Source organism: Trachemys scripta, chromosome 7 (genome assembly GCF_013100865.1).
Source record: "Trachemys scripta elegans isolate TJP31775 chromosome 7, CAS_Tse_1.0, whole genome shotgun sequence".
In the NCBI taxonomy this organism is placed as follows: Eukaryota; Metazoa; Chordata; order Testudines; family Emydidae; genus Trachemys; species Trachemys scripta.
The window spans coordinates 55,124,305-55,145,094 of record NC_048304.1 but is presented as its reverse complement, the minus strand read 5'-3'; the positions used below and the strand labels follow the sequence as shown (position 1 = coordinate 55,145,094).

The 20,790-nt window shown below is 49.2% G+C and overlaps 1 protein-coding gene across 1 annotated transcript; it reads left to right on the top strand.

Moving 5' to 3' along the window:
- The first annotated feature begins 634 nt into the window (after positions 1–634).
- LOC117881001 (acyl-CoA desaturase-like) lies at positions 635–17,757 on the top strand. The gene is made up of 6 exons (XM_034777750.1): positions 635–793; positions 4,729–5,008; positions 9,279–9,409; positions 10,909–11,114; positions 12,441–12,673; positions 14,668–17,757. The coding sequence occupies exons 1-6, from the start codon at positions 764–766 to the stop codon at positions 14,862–14,864; spliced, it is 1,077 nt and encodes a 358-aa protein (XP_034633641.1). The 5' UTR covers positions 635–763; the 3' UTR covers positions 14,865–17,757.
- The last annotated feature ends 3,033 nt before the right edge of the window (positions 17,758–20,790 follow it).

Below are 20,790 nucleotides of genomic sequence, written 5' to 3'. Positions count from 1 at the left end.
ACCTTCTGAATGATTCATAGACCTGAAAACCTAGACAATTCAATGGCAGAGTTCTTCTTTTTCAGCTAATATGTACAGAAAGAGAAGGAATGCTGCATTATGGACCTGATCCAATGACCATTCAAGTCAATGGAAAGAAACCCATTAACTTCAGTGAGCATCAAGTTGGGTCCTGAAAGGTAGACAACATAGCATTAGCCATAGTACTGACACAGGGGTGACCCTTTGCAATTCCCTACACAATTATCTGGTGAACACCCTTTACTTAGACATTAATTACATCACATTTTTAGACAAGACCATGGTAATTGTCAGGAGTGAGCTATTCCACCTATTGAGATCCGGGAGGTGGGCGGGCAGCTGAAGACCCCCTCCCCCAGCCAAAGACGAGGAGCGACTCTGCAGGTGCGAAGGCATCACGAGCAATTCTCCAGCCGCCTCCTTCGGAGCAAGCTGCAGGGCTGGACTCTGATCTGTTAATGTCGTAGGAAAACAACGGCCCTAATACACGCTGCGGGGGTGGCTGCAAGCCCAGGGCACAGAGAGCTGAAAATTCTCAGGCTGGGGAGCCGGAGCCAGCCAAGCCAAGGCAGGGAGACACAGCCCTGTTCATCTCCCTGGGAGGGGCCCGGATCACGCCCCCCGTGTCAGCCCCGGAGGCGGTGCAGCGCAGCGCCTGATCCGCAGAACGCATCTATCAGCGCGGCTCCTGCAGAGGCGATCAGAGCGCGCTGCGAGCAAACCCAGACAGGTTTCTCTTCGGATGGCTGCGCGTTTGCTTCGGGAGGAGAAGGTAAGCTCGGCTGTGGCGTCTCTCCGCAGCCCCGGGCAGGCCACCTCAGTAACCGAGGTGTGTGTGAAGGGGGCCAGACCCTATTTTCAATTGCTTTGAACTTTGCCAGGCGGTGACTGCTCGGGCTTAAATCTCCCGTGCCAGGGGGCTGGCTCGGGCTGAACTTTTCGGGAAAATTTCCGCCCAAATGGCCCAGCTATTTGTGAGACCGAGCCATGGGCAAGCCAGGCTGTTTGCTCAGGTAACAGCTCCCGTTCTGAGCCAGGTGCCCTAGCCCCCCCGGGCCGGGAGCAGCGATTGGAATTGGGGCGCCTCTGTGTCGGGGACGGGCCTTTCCTCCAGCTCCCTGAAAATCCCCCCCCCCCCCAATCTGACCCGGTTAGAAGGAGCCGCTGAAAAAAACCCAGTTAGCACATACTGGGGAGAGACTACGCAGCTCTATTTCCAGGAGATGCCTGCACTGGGCATGCTCCAGGCGGGGCGGGGGCAGAGTCGGGCTTTTGCGATTGCAGTTTCCGGCTCGGCTGTTCTGGGCTGGGGGCCGGGGCCGGGAGTAGAGACCCTGGCTCTCCTGTGCTCTCGGGGACCCTTCTGCTGGACCCAGCCCCAGGCAGTGTGGAGGAGGCAGCTGCCTGATTCCAAAGCAGAGCGCACAAGAGGATGGGTCCCGGGCTGGAACTGGCTGGGCTAGGAGTCGGGAGCTGGAAGCAGAGGATATTGGGACTGTTTCAGCAAAAAGACTGAGACTGGGAGCCAGGGGGCCAGCCGGCCAGAGAGGGGAGGGGAGGGGGCAGACTGACATCAGAGGAGGGACTGGGGGAGACCGGGGCTGGCTGGGCAAGGAGGCTGGAACTGGGAGCCAGCGGGTTAGGAGAACGAGGGAGGGAGACAGACCTGATAAGGAGCCAGGGTGCACAAGGCGAACTGGCTGGGACTGACCAAGGAGCTGATGTGGGCAGGGGAAAGGGTGCATTGAGATTGGACATGGAGCCCGGGGAAGGAGACTGTGAGACCGAGGGGACAGGAACATAGGTATGGGGTGACTGGAGCCCTAGCTGGGAGAGACGGATCAGACAGGGATCTGGGAGGGGGGAATTGGAACTGCCTTGGTATGATGGGTTTCAGAGTAGCAGCCGTGTTAGTCTGTATCTGCAAAANTATTGGTCCATTACTAGATGGAAATGGTAGAATTATCAATAATCATGCCAAAAAGGCAGAAGTCTTCAATAAACATTTCTGTTCTGTATTTGAGGAAAAAAAACAGATGATATAGTCTCATCATATGGTGATAACATTCTTTCCATTCCTCTAGTATCCCTGGAAGATGTTAAATGGCGGGTACTAAAGTTACACATTTTTAAATCAGCAAGTCCAGATGACTTGCATCCAAGAATTTTCTGAACAGCTGGCTGAAGAACTCGCTGAACCATTATTTCAGAGTAACAGCCGTGTTAGTCTGTATCCGCAAAAAGAAGAACAGGAGTACTTGTGGCACCTTAGAGACTAACAAATTTATTAGAGCATAAGCTTTCGTGGACTAGCATCCGAAGAAGTGGGCTGTAGTCCACGAAAGCTTATGCTCTAATAAATTTGTTAGTCTCTAAGGTGCCACAAGTACTCCTGTTCTTCTTTTTGCGGATACAGACTAACACGGCTGTTACTCTGAAATAATGGTTCAGCGAGTTCTTCAGCCAGCTGTTCAGAAAATTCTTGGATGCAAGTCATCTGGACTTGCTGATTTAAAAATGTGTAACTTTAGTACCCGCCATTTAACATCTTCCAGGGATACTAGAGGAATGGAAAGAATGTTATCACCATATGATGAGACTATATCATCTGTTTTTTTTCCTCAAATACAGAACAGAAATGTTTATTGAAGACTTCTGCCTTTTTGGCATGATTATTGATAATTCTACCATTTCCATCTAGTAATGGACCAATACTATTCTCAGGATTCTTTTTGTTCCCACTGTATTTTAAAAACTCCTTCTTATTGTCCTCACTCTGTTAGCCATAGGTGTCTCCTTGTGTCCTTTTGCTTCCCTTATCAATTTTCTACAATTCCTAATTTCTGAGTTATACTCTTTAGTACCAACTTCCACTGTACTCACACACACTAACTCCTCACTTAACGTTGTCCCGATTAACGTTGTTACGTCACTGATCAGTTAGAGAACATGCTCGTTTAAAGTTGTGCGATGCTCCCTTATGTTGTTTTGCAGCTGCCTGCTTTGTCCACTGTTTGCAGGAAGAGCAGTCCGTTGTAGCTAGCTGGTGGGGGCTTGAAACCAGGGTGGACCGGCAGCCCCCCCCCCCCCATCAGCTCCCCTAAGTTGTGGCAGCCGCCCAGGCTATCAATTGCCGGGCAGTTCAGCTGTCCCTCCCCACACTTCCGAGTGCTGCTTCTGCCCTCTGCCTTGGACCTCGTCCCGGGAGCCTCCTGCTTGCTGTGCAGAGGGTGGGGGAAGAGGGGTACTAATGTCAGTGTCCCCCTTCCCCTGCTCCTGTACCCCACCTCTACAGAGCGAGGGCAGGGATAGGACAGGGCTCAGGACGGAGGGAGCTTGCTGGCAGCAGCTGCTGTCTCAGCTTGCTGATCTACTTAGAGGCAGTGTCTATAGAGTGGGGTCTGCATACTTAAAGGGGTAATGTGCAGATCACACACACACACACACAGTGTGTCTCTGTCTCTCTCTGTCATGCTATGTCTCTTCCTTCCATTCGTGCTGCCTTGTAGAGTGTGAGGCTACACTAACAACAATGTGTTAAGCCTTGAGGGCTCAACCGAGTGCTAGTTCATCATTTAGCAGTAAGGCATTCCCTGGGAAATATCCCACCCTCTGACTTTACCACTTCAAACAAGCTTCACACTCATCATTGCTGTGTACAATATTAAACTCTTTGTTTATAACCTAACCCCCCCATTTACATTAATTCGTATGGGGAAATTGGATTCGCTTAACATCTTTTCGCTTAAAGTAGCAATTTTCAGGAACATAACTACAATATTAAGCGAGGAGTTACTGTGTGTGTGTATATAAAATATGGTTTTATAGTTGCCTTTACTTTCCCTCTAAACCAAGTTGGTTTACTGATGTCAGCCAGTCTACCCACTCAACAGACAAGAAAAGTAAGGCAGAGAGAGGTGAAAAGATACCACAAAGGGGTTGTGAGGCTTAACCCAGTAATGTCTGAACTGCCGTGAGATTCTCCATTGGAAGGGGCTGTAGAAAGGCAAAGGATTGGTATTGGGAGCAGCCCCAGGAACAAATTATGAATCTCATTCCCCCTGTTGCTGGTTGGCATGACGTAATTTATCGGTGGCTGAAAGAAATGAGCCCAGCCCAAGTTCTTAGGGACCTTTGAGTGATCAATGTAAAACACTCATTGACAAAGCCAAATGAGAGCGATTCCCTGCACCCTCAAGGGGATCTCTGCTAGTGTGTGTCTTTAAACACCTTCGCTCCCACTCTCCATGCCCCCCAAAGCCCCAGGGCTGAGATCCACCCCTGTGCAGGGCACCACAGATTCTGAGTGGTGCCTAGGGATGAAGTGGTATCTAGGCTTCTCACTGACCCCGGGGTGAGGGGTTGATTGCACCGCAGGAGAACAACGTGTCATTGGATGGGTGCTGCTGGGCCTGGCTGGAGAACCTGAGACTGAGTCCTGCTACCAGTCAGAGGCTTCTTTAATGACCTTCTCTCCCCACACCCCCTCTCAGGATATGATGGGGGGGAGGGGCTCTGATGGAGAGGCACTGTCTGAGTGAGACAGCCAGCCCGGGCTGGGGGAGACCTGCTCCTAATGCCCCTCCTTCCTAGGAGATGGGTGTGATGGTGGATCAGCAGCCCAGAGCCAGCCCCTCTTGATCCTTGTGGTGGGGACCGGATTGTAACCATCACAGTGTTGTTTTTAATGTCCCCTCCCAACTCTAGCTCTCCAAGGATCTCCCCTCCTTCACCACCACTGCTACCACCAGAGCGACGAGGAATGGGGGAGCAGGCATGGAGAAGGCCCTGTCCAACCAAGAGGACTTGGGAGGAGACCGGGGCATGACAGACGATATCTTTGATGAGAGCTACTGTGAGAAGGAGGGCCCCAAGCCTGCCAGGAGATACGTCTGGAGGAACATCATCCTCATGAGCCTGCTGCATTTAGGGGCCTTGTACGGTTTGTGGCTGATACCTGCAGCAAAGCCTGTCACCTTGGTATGGGGTAAGCAGAGGCTGTGACAGATTAGGGAATATGTCTGTGTTAAGTATGAATTCCATTTGTGTGTAATTGTAACCATCACTGTGGATTTGATTATAGAATCATTAAAATGTAGGGCTGGAAAGAATCCTGAGATGTCATCTAGTACAGCCTACCCCCCACCCCCACCCCACCGTACTCCGTTGAGGCAGGAGCGAGTAAACCTAGACCAGCCCTGACAAGTGTTTGTCAAGCCTGCTCTTAAAAACCTGCATGACTAGGATTCCATGATCTCCATTGATAATTTATTCCAGTATTTAACTATCTTTACAGTTTTTCCTAACATCTAACCTAAATCTCCCTTGCTGCAGATTAAGCCCATTACTTCTTGTCCTGCCTTCAGTGGACATGGAGAAAATTGATCACCATCCTCTTTTATACAAGTCTTTAACATATTGGAAGACTGTTATCAGGTCCCTTTGTTTTTTTTTTTTTTTAAGACTAAACGTGCCCAGTTTTTTAACCTTTCCTTATAGATCACTTTTTCTAAAACTTTTATTATTTTTGTTGCTCTTCTCTGGACTCGGCAGTTTGTCCACATCTTTTCTAAATGTGGCACCAAAAACTGGTCACAATACTTCAACTGAGGCCTCACCAGAGCCAGGTAGAGCGAGACAATTACCTCCTGGGTCCTACATACCACACTCCTGTTACCACATCCCAGAAAGACGTTTACCTTTTTCGTAACAGCATCGCGTTGTTGACTTATATTCAATTTGTGATGCACAATAAGCCCCAGATCCGTATCAACAGTATGACCACCATGCTAGTTATTCCCCATGTTGTAGTTGATTTTTCCATCCTAAGTGTAATACTTTGCACTTGTCTTTATTGAATTTCATCTTGTTGATTTCAGACCAATTTATCAAAGCCATTTTGAATTCTAATTCTGTCCTCCAAAGTGCTGCAACTTCTCCAAGCTTTGGGTCATCTGCAGATTTTATAAACAGACTCTCCACTCCATTATCCAAGTCACTAATGAAAATATTGAATGGTACCAGACCCAGGACTAACCCCTGTTGGACCCCATTAGATGTGACTGCTAGTTTGACAGTAAATCATTGATAGCTGCTCTTAGAGTACCAGTTTTTGAACCAGTTATGCACCCACCATGCAGTATGTTTATCTAGACCACGTTTCTGTAGTTTGCTTATGAAAATGTCATGACTGTGTCAGAAGCCTTACTAAAATAAAGATATCACATCTATTGCTTCCCCCATCCATTAGGCCAACAACCCTGTCAAAGAAGGAAATTAGGTTGGTTTGGCATGATTTGTTCTTGAAAAATCCATGTTGGTTATTACTTATCACCCTGTTATCCTGTGGGTGCTTGCATGTTGAATAATTTATTCCATTATCTTTCCAGATATCCACGTTAGGCTGACTGATCTATAATTCCCTGGGTCCTCTTTGTTCCCTTTTTTATAGTTAGGTACTCTGTGTGCCCTTCTCCATTCCTCTGGGACCTCACCCATCCTCCAGGAGTTCTTAATGGCTCTGATTGGTTCAACTAGTTCCTTAAGTGCCCTAGGATGAATTTCATCAGGCCCTGCCAACATGACTACATCTAGCTTATCCAAATATTCTTTAACCTGTTCTTTCCCTATTCTGGCTTGTGTTCCTTTTTCTTCATTATTAATATTAATTGTGTTAAGCATCTGGTCACAGTTAACCTTTTTACTGAATACTGAGGCAGAACAGGTATTAAACACCTTGGCCTTCCTGGTGCTGTCCATTTTAACTGTCCGTCCACACTAATAGTGGACCTACATTTTCCTTCCTCTTTCTCTTGTTTGTAGAAACCTCTTATTGCCTTTTATGTCCCTTGCTAGCTGTAGCAGTGTCTTAGCCTTTCAGATTTTTGTCCCAACGTGCCGGTGCTGTCCTTTTGTGCCCCTCCTGAGCAATTTGTCAGTGTTTCTACTTTTTGTAGGATTCTATTTTGATTTTTCAGGTCACTGAAGAGCTCCCGATGCAGCCATATTGGCCTCTTAGTATTCTTCCTCTCTTTTCCACTGGTCACAAGCTCCCGAAGGACAGAACTACTGGTGCAGAACCAAGTCGGATCTGTTGCACGGCCGATGGACAGGGTGCTGTAACCCCAGGCCCAGTCTAAGAAAGGGGGAATTGTATGATTCCACCCCAGGAAAGGTGAAGGCCTGAGGTGGTGCTCTCAGGCCAGGAAGAGGTCAGAGCGTGCAGCCAGCCCGGTAAATGTGACTTATTGGGGGAAGCCTGGTGGGATGATTGTGACAGTGGTGAATTTCCAATAAGTGACAACAGCAGTAAAAACAAGTACTGTAGAAGGAAAAAGCAAGAGAAAAAGGGGCTTGTGTTCGGGTTGGGAAGAGAGTAGGGAAGGGCAGAAGGGAAGCATGAGTTCTGAACGGCTCGGGACAGATCAGTTAATCAAGTTGCGCAAAAAGAGGAAGCTAAACTCAAAAGAGGTAGAAAGGTCAGAGCTGGTGTCTTTGCTGTATGATGATGACTGTAGGCAGAATGGGGCACCAGCACCAGCCCAGGACCTAGACGAGGGTTCCTGTTCTCTTGCAGCCCAGAATGGCCCAACTCTCAAATCAACAGCGGCGGGGGTGGAGGAGGTGCAGCTGGAGGAGGAGAAGCTGCAGCTTGAGAGAGAAAAGCTGCCCTTGGAGGCCAAGCAGCTTGCTGACTGGTATCAGAGCAGAGCAGGAGAAGCAGCACCAGCATGAGCAGGCGGAACGAGAACCACAGAGAGAGCACGAACTGGATCTTGCACAAGTGAGGAGCCAGGGACCGAGGGATCCAGTAAGTGGGGCTAGTATCAGGAATGCCAGCTCTGCAGGGGGCATAGCTGCTGAAATGCTTCCCTGGTTTAAGGGGGTGGGGATATCAATGCCTGTCTCTTGTGATTTGAATCTAGGCCCCCCTGAAGATTGGCATAGAGGCCTCCAGCAAAAGGAATGCTGCAGTCTCTGGGGATCATGGTCAAATTATAGGCACCTTCCTCCTTACATTTCAGCTGGCTCCCAGGCTTATGGGTAGGGCCCTACCAAATTCACAGCCATAAAAAATGTGTCAGACTGTGAAATCTGGTCTTTTGTGTGCTTTTACTCTACTATACAGATTTCATGGTGGGACACCAGCGTTTCTCAAACTGGGGATCCTGACCCAAGAGAGGGTTGTTTTGGAGGGGGATTTGCAAGGTTATTTTAGGGGGGGTCATGGTATTGCCACTCTTATTTCTGCACTGCCTTCAGAGCTGGGTGGCTGAAGAGTGGGAACTGCTAGCCAGGTGCCAAGTTCTGAAGGCAGTGCCCTGCCAGGAGCAGCACAGACATAAGGGTGGCAATGCCATACCATTCTACTCTTACTTCTGCGCTGCTGCTGGCAGCGGCTCTGCCTTCAGAAGTGGGCTCCCAGCCAGCAGCTGCTGCTCTCCAGCTGCCCATCTCTGCAGGCAGTGCCATCGCCAGCAGCAGCGCAGAAGTAAGGCTAACAGTACCACAACCCTCCCTCCCCCCAATAACCTTATGACACACATACCCCCCCACAACTCCTCTTTGGGTCAGGACCCCTACAATTACAACACCGTGAAATTTCAAATTTACCTTTCTGAAATCATGAAATGTATTATTTTTAAAATCCTATGACCATGAAATTGACCAAAATAGGCTGTGAATTTGATAGGGCCCTACTTATGGGAAAATATTTTAGAAGGAAAAAGGGGATGATATATATGGAGGTGGCAGCTAGCTGGGGGAACCTCTGCAAGTGGGCAAAGGTTGGGGGCCTTGCTACCTTAGAAGAGCTGTATGAGAGACGTAGGTTGGAATGGTTTTATGATCTGTGTCCCCATGACTTTAGAATGTGCTTAGGGATCAGAAGCCATGAAGACGTGCGTCAACTTCTTGTTGCTTTAAGTCCTTTTTCTCTCATGTTGTGCTTTGTTCCTGCTGCTACCATTAAACCATACAAAGGCTAAACAACACTTTGGTTTAAGAAGGCTGTCTGGTCACTGTGTTCACCACTGGACACAGCTCCCGAAGGAAAGAATCGCAGGTCTGCCCAGTCGGACCTGCTGGGTAAGCATGGTTAATCCACAGAGTACTGTAGCCCAGAGCCTGGTTTGAGGGTGGGGGAATCCCAGGATTCCATCCCAGAAAAGGTAAGGGCACAAGGCCTAGTGTCCAAGGGGGTGAATTCTGACCTCTATCTGAGGTGCAGTTGTGACACCCCCTCTTCTTGCGTCCAGGGTTCCTGTGTTTCCTGCTGAGTGCTCTGGGGATAACAGCAGGAGCGCATCGCATCTGGAGCCATCGGTCCTACAAAGCCAGCTTGCCCCTTAGGATCTTTCTGGCCATAGCCAACTCCATGGCTTTTCAGGTAGGAACCCCTTTTGCCTCTTCCCAGGTTCTCAGCCTTGGAGGGAAGCAGTGAGACCCCAGCTGCAGCCACACATGCAACAGAGAAGCAGGGGACAGTCACTTTCCATTATTCTACCATGTCTCCTTTAGAAACATTTCCCTCTGAGAGCTGCATCTCCTCAGCTGTGCTTGAGTCTGCATCTTCCACGGGAGGGGGTGACTCAGTGCTGCTGGGTTGGGGGAGGGGTATTGGGCGTGCACCCATGCAACTCTGCATGCCGCCCTCTGTATGCTGACTTCAGGAGACGCTGAGGATACTTGGCACCTCCCAGTGGTGGGCTGTAAAGGAGTCCAAATACCCCAGTGGTTGGAACTGAGGCCTGGCACCTGTATCCTTCTTTACCACTAACATGTTGTGTGTCCTGCAGGTAAATCACTTCCTCTCACTGCAAGAAGGATGGTCTTGTGGTTAAGGCGCTAGACGGGGATGCAGGAGACCTGGGTTCAATTTTTGTCTCTGCCACAGATTCCCTGTGTGACCTTGGCAAGTCTCTATGGGCCTCACTCTTCCCATCTGTAAAACGGATGATAACGTTACTTGCCTGCCTGCAGAGTGATGATCAGGAGAAATCCCCCATGTTATTGAGATTAAGTTGGTGCTCAGACTCTGCAATGACGGGTGCTGTAAATGTGCCTGGATAATGCCTCCGTTTCCCTGCTGTAGGATGGGATGAGATTTAACCAGCTTTTCAAAAGTGCTTTGGGATTCCTGTGTGAGAGAGGCAATGTACATGGGAACCGTTTTCACTAGTAGTGCTTGTCAGAATAAACATTTTTAATGAAATTATGAACATTTCACCATTTTCAAAGCTGGTTTTGAAATGGACCAATCTTTATTTATAAACCTTTCTCTAGAGATTATGTTTAAACCAAAAGATTCTTTTTTTGTTTTTGAACATTTTTAAAACTGAAATTTTTCCATTTCAAAAGGAAAAAATGCTTTTTTGAAACTGTTTGACTTTAAAAAATAAATCCCACCCTGGTACTAAGCTGACGAATAGGAGTAATTTGCAGTGGTGGTGTAGCCATGTTAGTCCCAGGATATTAGAGAGACAAGGTTGGTGAGGTAATATCTTTTACTGGACCAACTTCTGCTGGTGAGAGAGAAGCTTTTGAGCTACGCAAAGCTGAATGTCTGAAGAAGAGCTCTGGGTGTCTCTTTCACAAGCAGAAGTTGGTCCAATAAATATGACTTCACCCAATTGTCTCTCCAATCAGTTAGCAATGCAGCTGAGGAGGGGCAAACCAAATCCTAAAAATGATCAATTAAAAAAAAAAATTCAATAAAAGTGGAAGGTTCTAAGGAAAATTGAGATGTTTTGGTGAAAAAATTCTTTTTTTTTTTTTTTTTTAAACTTGGCCAAATACTGTTGAAACAAAAACAAATTTCAGTTGAGAAATGTGGCCTAGCTCTTATCCTTGCTGATCTGGTGAGTCATCCAGCTATGTTCATTCCAGAATGACATCTACGAGTGGGCCCGAGATCACCGCGTCCACCACAAGTTCTCCGAGACCGACGCAGACCCTCATAACGCCACGCGGGGCTTCTTCTTCTCCCATGTTGGCTGGCTGCTGGTGCGCAAACACCCCGATGTCATTGAGAAGGGCCGGAAGCTGGACATGGCTGACCTAAAGGCCGACAAAGTGGTGATGTTCCAGAGGAGGTGAGCCGGGTGCGGCCGAGGTAGGGGAAGAAAATAGGGTGATTGTGGCACAAGGTGAAGGGCAGGTGTTGACCAATGCATCACTGGGGCACCAAAGGGGCTCTGAGGCATGGCATCCGGCTACAGGAATCTCTCACGGGGTAGTAAGTAGGCGAACCACAGGCCAAATCCAGACCGTCAGACACATTTGAATGGACCTCAAAATCTTTTATTTACTTATCGTTATTTTTGTATTTTCTCTGGAGTCTGGACCTGACTAGACCTTGACCAAGACATTTGGACCTTGACAAAAAATAATTGACTACCCTTGCTCCAGAGCAAAACTAACCCTCTTGTGAGTCACCCGAGATCCTTTCTGCAGGTGACCAGCCCCAAATGAAGTCAATGGGACACTTCAGGTGTGTTTGGAGCATCGGGGCCATTGTTTGCAAACCTAGGCAGAAATCCATGAGGACCAAGTTCCATCCAGCACAGCAGTGGGCTATATTACATGTTTTCCTTTTTTTTTTTAAATGGGAGAGGAGGAAGTGAGGTCAGAAAAGGCACAGAGGGCCCCGTGCCAACCTCTTGTGTAAAACATGTCCTGCTGCCGCGGCCTTAGCAGGGGCGCGTGCGCGCACACACACGCACACCCTGCACGAGTCTCCCCCTGTGCAATCTTTCACTTGCTGGGATTGGGTTTCCCTCCTTCTATCCCCTCCCGCACTGCGCACACACAGCCCAGTTCCCCAGGGCAGCCGAGCACCAGGTCTCCCCCAGTGTGAGTGACAGGTTCCCTGACAGACGGAAGAGAGGAGTCTGCTGCAGCCCACAGGTAAGGAGCCAGAGCTTGAGCTGCAGCAGCGCATGCCCTGAGATCTGGAGGTCCGTGGTTTAATCCCAGGTGCATCAGCCAAGATGGCAGCTGTCGCACACCTCCCCACACCCCTCATACAAATGTGACCTGGCAGCAATAATGATAAATGGAGCCCTAGGAAGCCTGGCAGCTCTGCTTCAAAGCACCTGTACTCCATTCCCAGCTCATCTGCTGGGTCCTTCTTACCCCTGCCAGCGGGTGTGTGGTTCTCATTGTGTGCCCAGCCTATCCCCTTTATTCTTCTGTGCCCACTTTGTCACTGCCCTTGTTTTCCTTTTTCTCCGGGGGTCAAACCAGGGCAGAGGTGGGCTGGTTCTGTGCTGTTTTCTTTGTATAGTTAAAATTAGCATCTTTTCCCCCGCCCCGGAGACTCAGCCCTGGTAGATGACCTGAACTTCCCATGCCCCTCAATGCTCCTCCATGGGGTGCACCTGCCCATTAACTCTCTTCCCCATTCTGTTTCCTGGCAGGTTTTACAAGCTTTCTGTGGTGGCCATGTGCTTCCTGTTCCCAACTCTAGTGCCCTGGTGCTTCTGGGGGGAATCTCTCCGCAACAGCTTCTTCCTCCCTGCCATCCTGCGCTACGTGCTGGTGCTCAACGCCACCTGGCTCGTGAACAGCGCTGCACATATGTTTGGCAACCGGCCCTATGATCGAAACATCAACCCCCGGGAGAACCGCTTCGTCACGTTTGGAGCCTTAGGTACGTTGGTGGCGTCTTTTAATTCCAAACCACTCCACAAACTGACTGTGAATGAGACAGGCAGAGATCACTGCACCCGCCACTGAAATGCAGCTGTGTCTGGGGAGGAACACAGCAACTGTTCAGTAGTGCATAGCAACAGTGCAGGAGAGTCTGGGAGAGAAGGGAAGAGGAATAACATCCATTTATAAAACTGTGGGACGGGAAATTTTAGGTGCATAATTACATAAAATGGACCAGATCCTCAGCTGGTGTAAATCTGCATTGCTTTGAAGTCCATACAACTATCCTGACTTACATCAGGATCTGACCCTAGGAACCCCAATGTTCCTGCACTCACATACGGGAAAGCCAGAAGCACATAGACTCCATCTGGGTGATTTCGCCCACGCACCTGCAGACCTGAGCATTCACTGGAGTGTCTCATGCTCTAGTCAGTGGGTACATAGGGCAGGGGGTTATCTTCTCCAGTGTCCTACATATAGCACCTCTTTATCTCACAATGAGATTTATTTGCCCTGCCTGAAGGTCTCACCGCCTGTTTGTTATGATAATTGCCCTCTCTCTTTTCACCTCTGGGAAATGATGCTTCTGAAATAGCTGGACACACGCAGCCAGAAGTGCCCAGTGGTTTCTGAATTGAGACAGCCAAGTCCTGATTTTCAGAGGTGCTGAGGACCTGGGGAAAATGAGCCCAGAATCACCATTAGCTTTGTACTGCTTTCCTGGGCCAGATTCTCAGCTCGTGTGTATCATAGCTCTGTGGACTTCAGCAGCACTCCACTGACTTACATGAGCTGGGGATCTGGCCCCAGACTTTCACTAGCGAGAGTTGGAGCTGCACAGTTCCCCTCTGGATCTGAGCTTCTCAGACTCTGGGGATGGAAGATGGATGGATGGAGCCTCCAAGAAGGGCCAGGACTCACTTCAGATCTCACCAGGAGCTCAGCCAAAGATAGATGGCTTCTTTCTGGGAGACGGAGGAGGAATCCGAAACCCCCCACAAGCCTCACTAGGCTCTCTGAGGGGGCCCATTTTAAGGGCTTTAATAAGGGGAGGCCCAGGCACAACAGAAGTGCTGGAAATATCTTGAGTTTTCTCACCCAATTTGACAGCTTCAAGAGAGGGTCAGATAAACAGCCAACCGAGGTCTGGCCAGACCTGTGCTGAGATTAACCAGCCCCCACTTGTTCTCCCCTCCAGCCTTCCCTGGCCTCCTCACACGCCCTTAGCACCATCCTAGTCCTCCTCTGGTGTTGGACTCGGTGCAGAGGAGACAGGGCTGGTGGGTGATGTTACATGTGGACAATTGGGGCTGAGGAGTCTGAGCTGGTGTTGGAAGAGGGGAGAGCAGCAGGACAGCCAGCCACCAGGGGCTGCTCAGCCCCTACTCCCCCCCACCCCCCGGCCTTTCCCTGCCCAGTCAGGGTGCTGCGTGCCTGGCTCCGAGCGCTGTCCCTTTGTGACTGGCCGTTTGTAGGCAGGTCCCATTGACAGGGCTGGTATTTTCTGACATTCTCCCCACCTTGGCCTCTCACCGGTGCATTGTCACCAGCTTGTCGATGGGGGAGTGCGCACGTAGCCAGCGCTTCCGCCACTGCCTTGTCACACCCTGCTCAGAGCAGGGTCGATGGCCCAGTGGTAGCAGTGCTCAGGCTCACCCCACACTGGCGCTTCCACTGATGGAGCTGTGCCAGGGATAGACCAACACTGGGAGACTTTCTAGAAACCCTCCGTGTAGACACAGCCTCGGCACACGGAGCCCGGGCTAAGCACAAGGCCTGGGCCAGGTCCCAGCGAAGTCAATGGGCTGCAAGGGGAGGAGGATCACGGGGCTGTCCCTGCCCCAAGGGGAGCACAGTCTGCATTCGGCACAGATGGCCCATTCTGGGGACATGGTGCCCGAGCCTTGGGAAGGGGCTTCTAGAGCGTGATGGTTTCAAACCCAGCTTCAGATGCATTTACAGTGTCTTGTCCCTGCTCTTCCATTCCAGGCGAAGGCTTCCACAATTACCACCACACCTTCCCCTACGATTATTCCACCAGCGAGTTCGGCTGGCACTACAACTTCACCACAGCCTTCATTGATCTCATGTGCCTCCTGGGGCTGGCCAGCGATCGCAAGAAGGTCTCCAAGGAGACCATCCTGGCTCGGAAAATTCGGACTGGTGATGGCAGCCACAATGGCTGAGGGCCCATTTTTTCCCCCGTGTTTTATTTTCCCCCCCAAGCGAGCTGGGCACAGGGTTTTATGTTCTAGTTACTAACCATTGAATAATGCTACCAGGTTGCTTCAGATGATGATGATTTTAACCCCCTCCTGCACAATGTATTTTAAATGATGTATTTAAGACCTATAACTTTTGTCTCTCTAACGCTCAGCGCTCCCTCTCCTCTCTTTCTTCTTTTTGTTCTTTTGTCTCTCTCTGGCAAGATCTCTCTCTTTCCCTCTAACCCCTCCATGCTTCATTCTCTCCTTGGCAGGGAGCTGGTTGAAAGCCTGTCCAGGGCAGATCATGCCGCTGGCTGAAGAGTTAAGCCAAAGTCAGGGACTCTTTCCCTAGAAATCCCCCTTTCCTGCCTCTGGCTCTCCTGCCCTCCCAGGGCTGCTGATTCAAGGCAGACAAAGTGGCAGCTGATATGGCCACATCCAAGTGAATTGATCCTGTGCGTGACCAGCTAGAAAGTGGGGGTGATGCTATGTCAGAGACCCAGGGGAGCCTCCTGTCTGTGCAGATGGGCTTCCTGCAGCCAATTAACAAGTACCTGATAGAAACTGACACCAAAGCAGGGGACACTGAGAGGGTTAAAGCATGAGAAAGTTACAGGGTCCCAGCCCAGTGCTCTGTGTGACCTCTTCCCAGCACAGCCCCTATGAAGCCAGGAGGTGGAGCCACGGCTACTGGGCAGACCCAGGCTGGAGATGGGACTGAATTGCCCCATTGTGCTGGGGGCAGGAAAGCATGTCATGTGGCCCGTGATCGGCTCCCAGCCCCTTCCAAAGCAAATCAGAGATGCCCTGGGGCCAGTGACTGCCTGTTGCACACACTGTGGTGAGAAGTGCTGGTGCAGCCATTGCTGATGGCGGCCGTTCCCGTAACTCCCCCAGACACACAGTGCTAGAGCAGGGTGCTGGCTGCTGGGCCGTGTGTAATTCGTCCCCTGGAGACAGGGCCTTTGCTCTGGCGAGGGGGGGTCCGCTGCACAGCGCCGTGGCCTGGGCACGGAAGGGGCCTGTTTCACTCCTTGGCAGCACTGACAGTGGAGGCTAATGCCAGGCTGACTGCGCTGTCTGAGGCCTCAAGACATTGGGGGGAAGGGTTAAAACCCTTGTGCGTTTCCCCCATAGCACTTGCAGATGCCGTGGACAGGCGTGGCAGGGTGAGGCCCCATTCCCATCAGCCACTCACCAGATAGTGCTGTGGCGCTGGGTGAAAGCTAGCGAGGTGCCCAGGCTGCTGGATCCTGGGGCAGAGCTGGGAAAGGCTGGGCTGGGGTGGAGGAATGATGCTGAGATGCTCCTTCCCCCTTCCCAGCTGTGCTGCGTATCCTCAAGGGCAGGGTCCAGCCTTCCCCCGTAGGCCAAGGTGAGCACAGCACTGCTGATGTCTTGCTGCGGTCATAAAGCTCTTGTTGTCAGCCAAGAAGTCGTCCCTGGCCTTGTTCCTGTACATTGCTGTGACCAGAACTGTCCAGCTTTGCAGAGCAGCCTGCCCTCTAACTGAGCTAGCGAGATGAACAGGCTCAGGAGCGGGCCACCAGCAGATAAGCCAGTCGGGAAGCTTTTAATTCCTGGGCTCTATACCCGGGAGGTGGATGGCTGGGTGGGATTCCCCCCAGCTGAGATTTATAACTGCTCAGAGGGTGGCTGTGGATAGTTTTATCCAACCAGATACAAAGAAACCTGCATGTCATAATCCTGGGCCAGATCCATCCCTGGCCCAAACCCCACTGACTGGAGTCTACACCCTGGGTGAATTTGGCCTCCCCCAATAGTTCTTCCCTCACCTCATCATCCGGACATGTTGTGTGATGCAACCTACTGTTCAAATACATAACACTACATGCTACGGCATCCACCATCCTCTCAGGAGAAAAGCAAGGGGTTGATCTGGACGTTGCCTCTAGATCCCAAGAGTATTGATCACATCCAAAAATCCTGACGCAGTGGGGAAGCAGAGTGGAAGTAACCAAACAGCGCCGGTGTTTGCCCAGTCACTTTGTCAGTAAATTGGCATACATCTCTGGGTGCCTTAAGTCTTTCTTTAATACACATAGGAGTATTGACAGCTATTTGCAGGATGTTTTTCTTTCTATGATGAATTATGGAAATTTGATTATTAATTATTTATTTACCACTATCAAATTGTGGGTGCAGGTGATTTTGAATGTATTGAGTTAGAATTTGTTAGATTAAGGAACAGATGCATCATTTTAAATAGAACCTTGTTTGCTTTGTATTTCTTTCTTTGGTGGCATGTTTGTATCCTAAGTGTGTTCTCTGTGAGTTTAGCTAAAGTGAGTCAGAGTGAGAGGTGAACGTAGACAAAGCTCCAGCATGTCTAGTGGCTAGAGCAGCAGGCCTCCTGACCTCTATTCCCAGCTTTGCCACTGACTCACTGAGAGATCTAGGGCAAGTCAGTTAACTGCTCCATGCCTCAGTTTCCCTCTCTGTAAAATAGGGATAGCACCCTACCTCACAGGGGTGTTGTGAGGCGTAATTAATACTTGTAAAGTGAGATCAGGGTGTGAAAGGCCCAATATACATGCTAGTAGTGGCGGCGGTGGTGGTAAATGACTGGATTGCAAACAGTGTTCTCAGCCCCTCTGGTATCCTGGAGACGGGACGTGCAAGTGTTGGATAAGTAGTGAAGGATTGGAAGGTTGCATTGTCTAAGCTCTGTTGCTATTGAAATGTGAGTGGGATACAACTTTCCCAGGGTTGGTTTCTGCATTCTAAGATCTCCGTGTTTTGTCTACTGAAAAACTTTTTGAAATAATTTCTACTAATTTGGAATCAGGCGGCTGGTTGTGCTGATCTGAACTGGTATTTGTTCATAATAAAAGTTTACTTTAAAATTTGACTACCTGACTACAAAAGGCTGGGCGGGTTGGAGCCATCAGAGGCTGCTGTTCCTGCAGATATTTCCTCCTATAGGGGTTCAGGAGAAAGGAAACCTGTCTTTTTAAATGTGGTGATTTGAGCTGGTTTGAGTGGTGCTCATTTTGGCTTTGCCAGAATTAAATTCCCTTCCTTTATCAGAGGCACAGCCTTACATTTTGAGGGACATTTTTTGCCTGCATGTTTTGTAATACTTGCAATCCTTCCTGGTTATTTTTATCAAATGTTTTTCTAGTTTTACTTGTGTCTGGTTATTAAATTCCCATAATTCCATAAATTCCCATAATGTTCCAGTAAGCGCTGCTGCTTTGGCAAATTTATCTGCCTGTTCATTTCCCATTTGTAATGGGCCTTTCCCTTTATGCACTTTTATTTTGACCATCCTGACCTTGCTAAATTCTACTGCCAATTTTTCTATCTGCTGTCAAAGGATTCTGTGTTTAATTTCAGATCCTTCCTATACCAGTGGATACTGAATCCTTAGTCTTTTGGGGGGCTCTCTAACTTTTGCCAAGAATTTATGGTGGGATATGGAGAAAAAGCAGTGACCTTGTATGAGGTGCTTAAAAGATTGCAATGAACCTGAACAGAAGCAGCAGCTAGTATATAGGGAAAGCTTGAAAAGGGGGTTAATGGCAGTGCCTACTTTGGCTGCCCCCAATAATGAGTTCCCCTTTGTGTTGTATCCTAGTGTTAAAAATGTCTGTATTGTTAGTATGATCACTCAGGATACTGATGCTGGGGAAAGACCTATTGCGTACTATAGCAAGTGGGTGAGGTGTGTGTAGTGACCGTACTGAGGCACAATATTTTTTCCCTTTTTTCACGATCACTATGGGGCCATGGCCCTTTCAAGTTGTTTTCTAATTTTTGAGTTTAGTTTTGTTTTTAATAGTTCCAATCCGCTTTGAGTTATTTGTGGAGTGACATTCAGGGTGAATCGAGGTATTGGTGAGGTGCTGTGCTCAATTTCCAATTCTAGGCTCCCCCTCTTTACCCAGTGTTCCCGTTTTAACAGGAATTGATTTAGGTTTTGGTGAAGGCATTTTTTGTTTGTTTTTTTTCTAAACCTGGTTCTTCTTATAAGGTGCTGGTTGCAGTACGATAGCCCCTGCCCATGGGCCATTGGATGGTGGCAGACATGGGTCGTTCCACGTGGCCCCAGTGCAGCATCCATTCCAATTATTCCATGTTCCATCTTTTAATTTGGCTAGGGCCACCTGTTTCCATTTTTGTCCCCATCCTTCAGGCACTATAAAACCACTTGAAGTCTGGTATTGGGTAATGGGACGACACCTCTTTCTTTTGCAGTTTTTCCACAGCTGTTTCCAATTTTTTATTCTCCCGCCTTATCTGTTCGAGCATATCATGTGCCCTGCTAAAAGAGCTTGGGCTTTCTAGTGCTCGACAGCCTGGGATGCTGCTTCTACTTCCCTGGGTTTTTTTTATTACTTGCCTGGCCAGTATTGTGGCATGTTGTTTAAGACCTCTTACTGCTATGGCCATTAATTGCAAGATTCTACGTTATGTACTCTTGTTGTTGTTTTTCAAAGTTTCAGTTTCTGCCATTGCTGTCCATATTCCCCCACTTTCTTTTTTTAAATTCATATGGGACCCCCTTGCTGGCAACCCAGCAAGTCCAAATTTCATCAAACTCTGTGGGGATTTGCAGGGAGAGGATAGGGGATTCCCTAGCTCATGGTTTTCATCATAATTTATCGCGATTCCTACAGAGGACAGCTCACTTACTTACCTGATCAGCGGTCGTGAGTCACCAGTGTTGTTAGATGTTTGGCTGCGTGTGTGTGTTCTCCATGTGCGCTGCCCCAGCTCGGTGCAGACATTTGGCTCAGCAGACCTCAAGCAAACCACCCAATGACCACAAGATCCATTAAGGTACGAAGGCACCCAGCCAGGTTTATTGTCGATGAAGCACAGTAATAGCACCTGGCAGACTCTACGAGGTTACTAAGACGTATGCTTGTGACCATGGACGCAGCTCAGTGAATGGCGGGACTTTCCATTCCCCCCCCTCGGTCGGACCAAGACACTCTGAGATACGTCTTTATACGCTGATACAAACGAGTTACGTACTGCCTCTGACATAATTAGCCACATCAGGGGGCAGTAATTAACTATCAGCCATCTCCTTGTACATGTTGGCTTGATTAAAACATTTCTATTCATAGAATCATAGGATTGGAAGGGACCTCAAGAGGTCATGTAGTCCAGTCACCTGCACTCATGCCAGGACTAAGTATCATACTGTCAGCCTGACCTTATCTTTTAGAAGGGGTCAATGTGTTTCTGTTATCCTTGGGGAATGTTTTTGTACCATCCTTGATATCGGGATGTTCTGGTACCACTCTTCTGGAATGTGTTTGTGGGAGTACTCTGTGTCTAGTGCAGAAACACACATTCCTAAGAAGTGCTATCAGCCCTGTTCTTGCCAGATTCTGTGAATTTGCAAGCAGGCAGAGCCTGACATTTGTTCACAGCCTGACTTTTACTAACTTTGCTTTATATCTGCAAAGCTTGCCTACTACTTTACCTCAGGCCTCTGATACAAGGGCTTATCTCTTGGGCTTTCTTCCTCCTACAGCACTGGGCAATCACATCCCTGGATGTGGGATGATAGCCATTCCTTCTACCAGGGGTTACTTCAGTTTAAATTCCCCCCAGGGCCTCTCACCAAAACATTGCAGCAGCTGATGGATATACATGTACTAAACAGTACCTCAGCAAAACACGAAATGCCAGCGGCTTGGCTCTGGGCACAGCTGAGTATGGCACAGGACTTCACTAACCTCATGCTGCACGGCAGGGGAGGAATTTTCCTTCTGTAATAGAGTCCTGTCCCCTCTTCTCGTGCAGCTGGACAGAAACTCTATTAAAGGGGGCAGAATGCCACTCCCCTTCCCCCCCCCCCCCATCACTGAGCAGTTGTCTCAGAAGCTGTAGTAGGGCTGGACCATGGTTAGCCAGCACTGTCTGG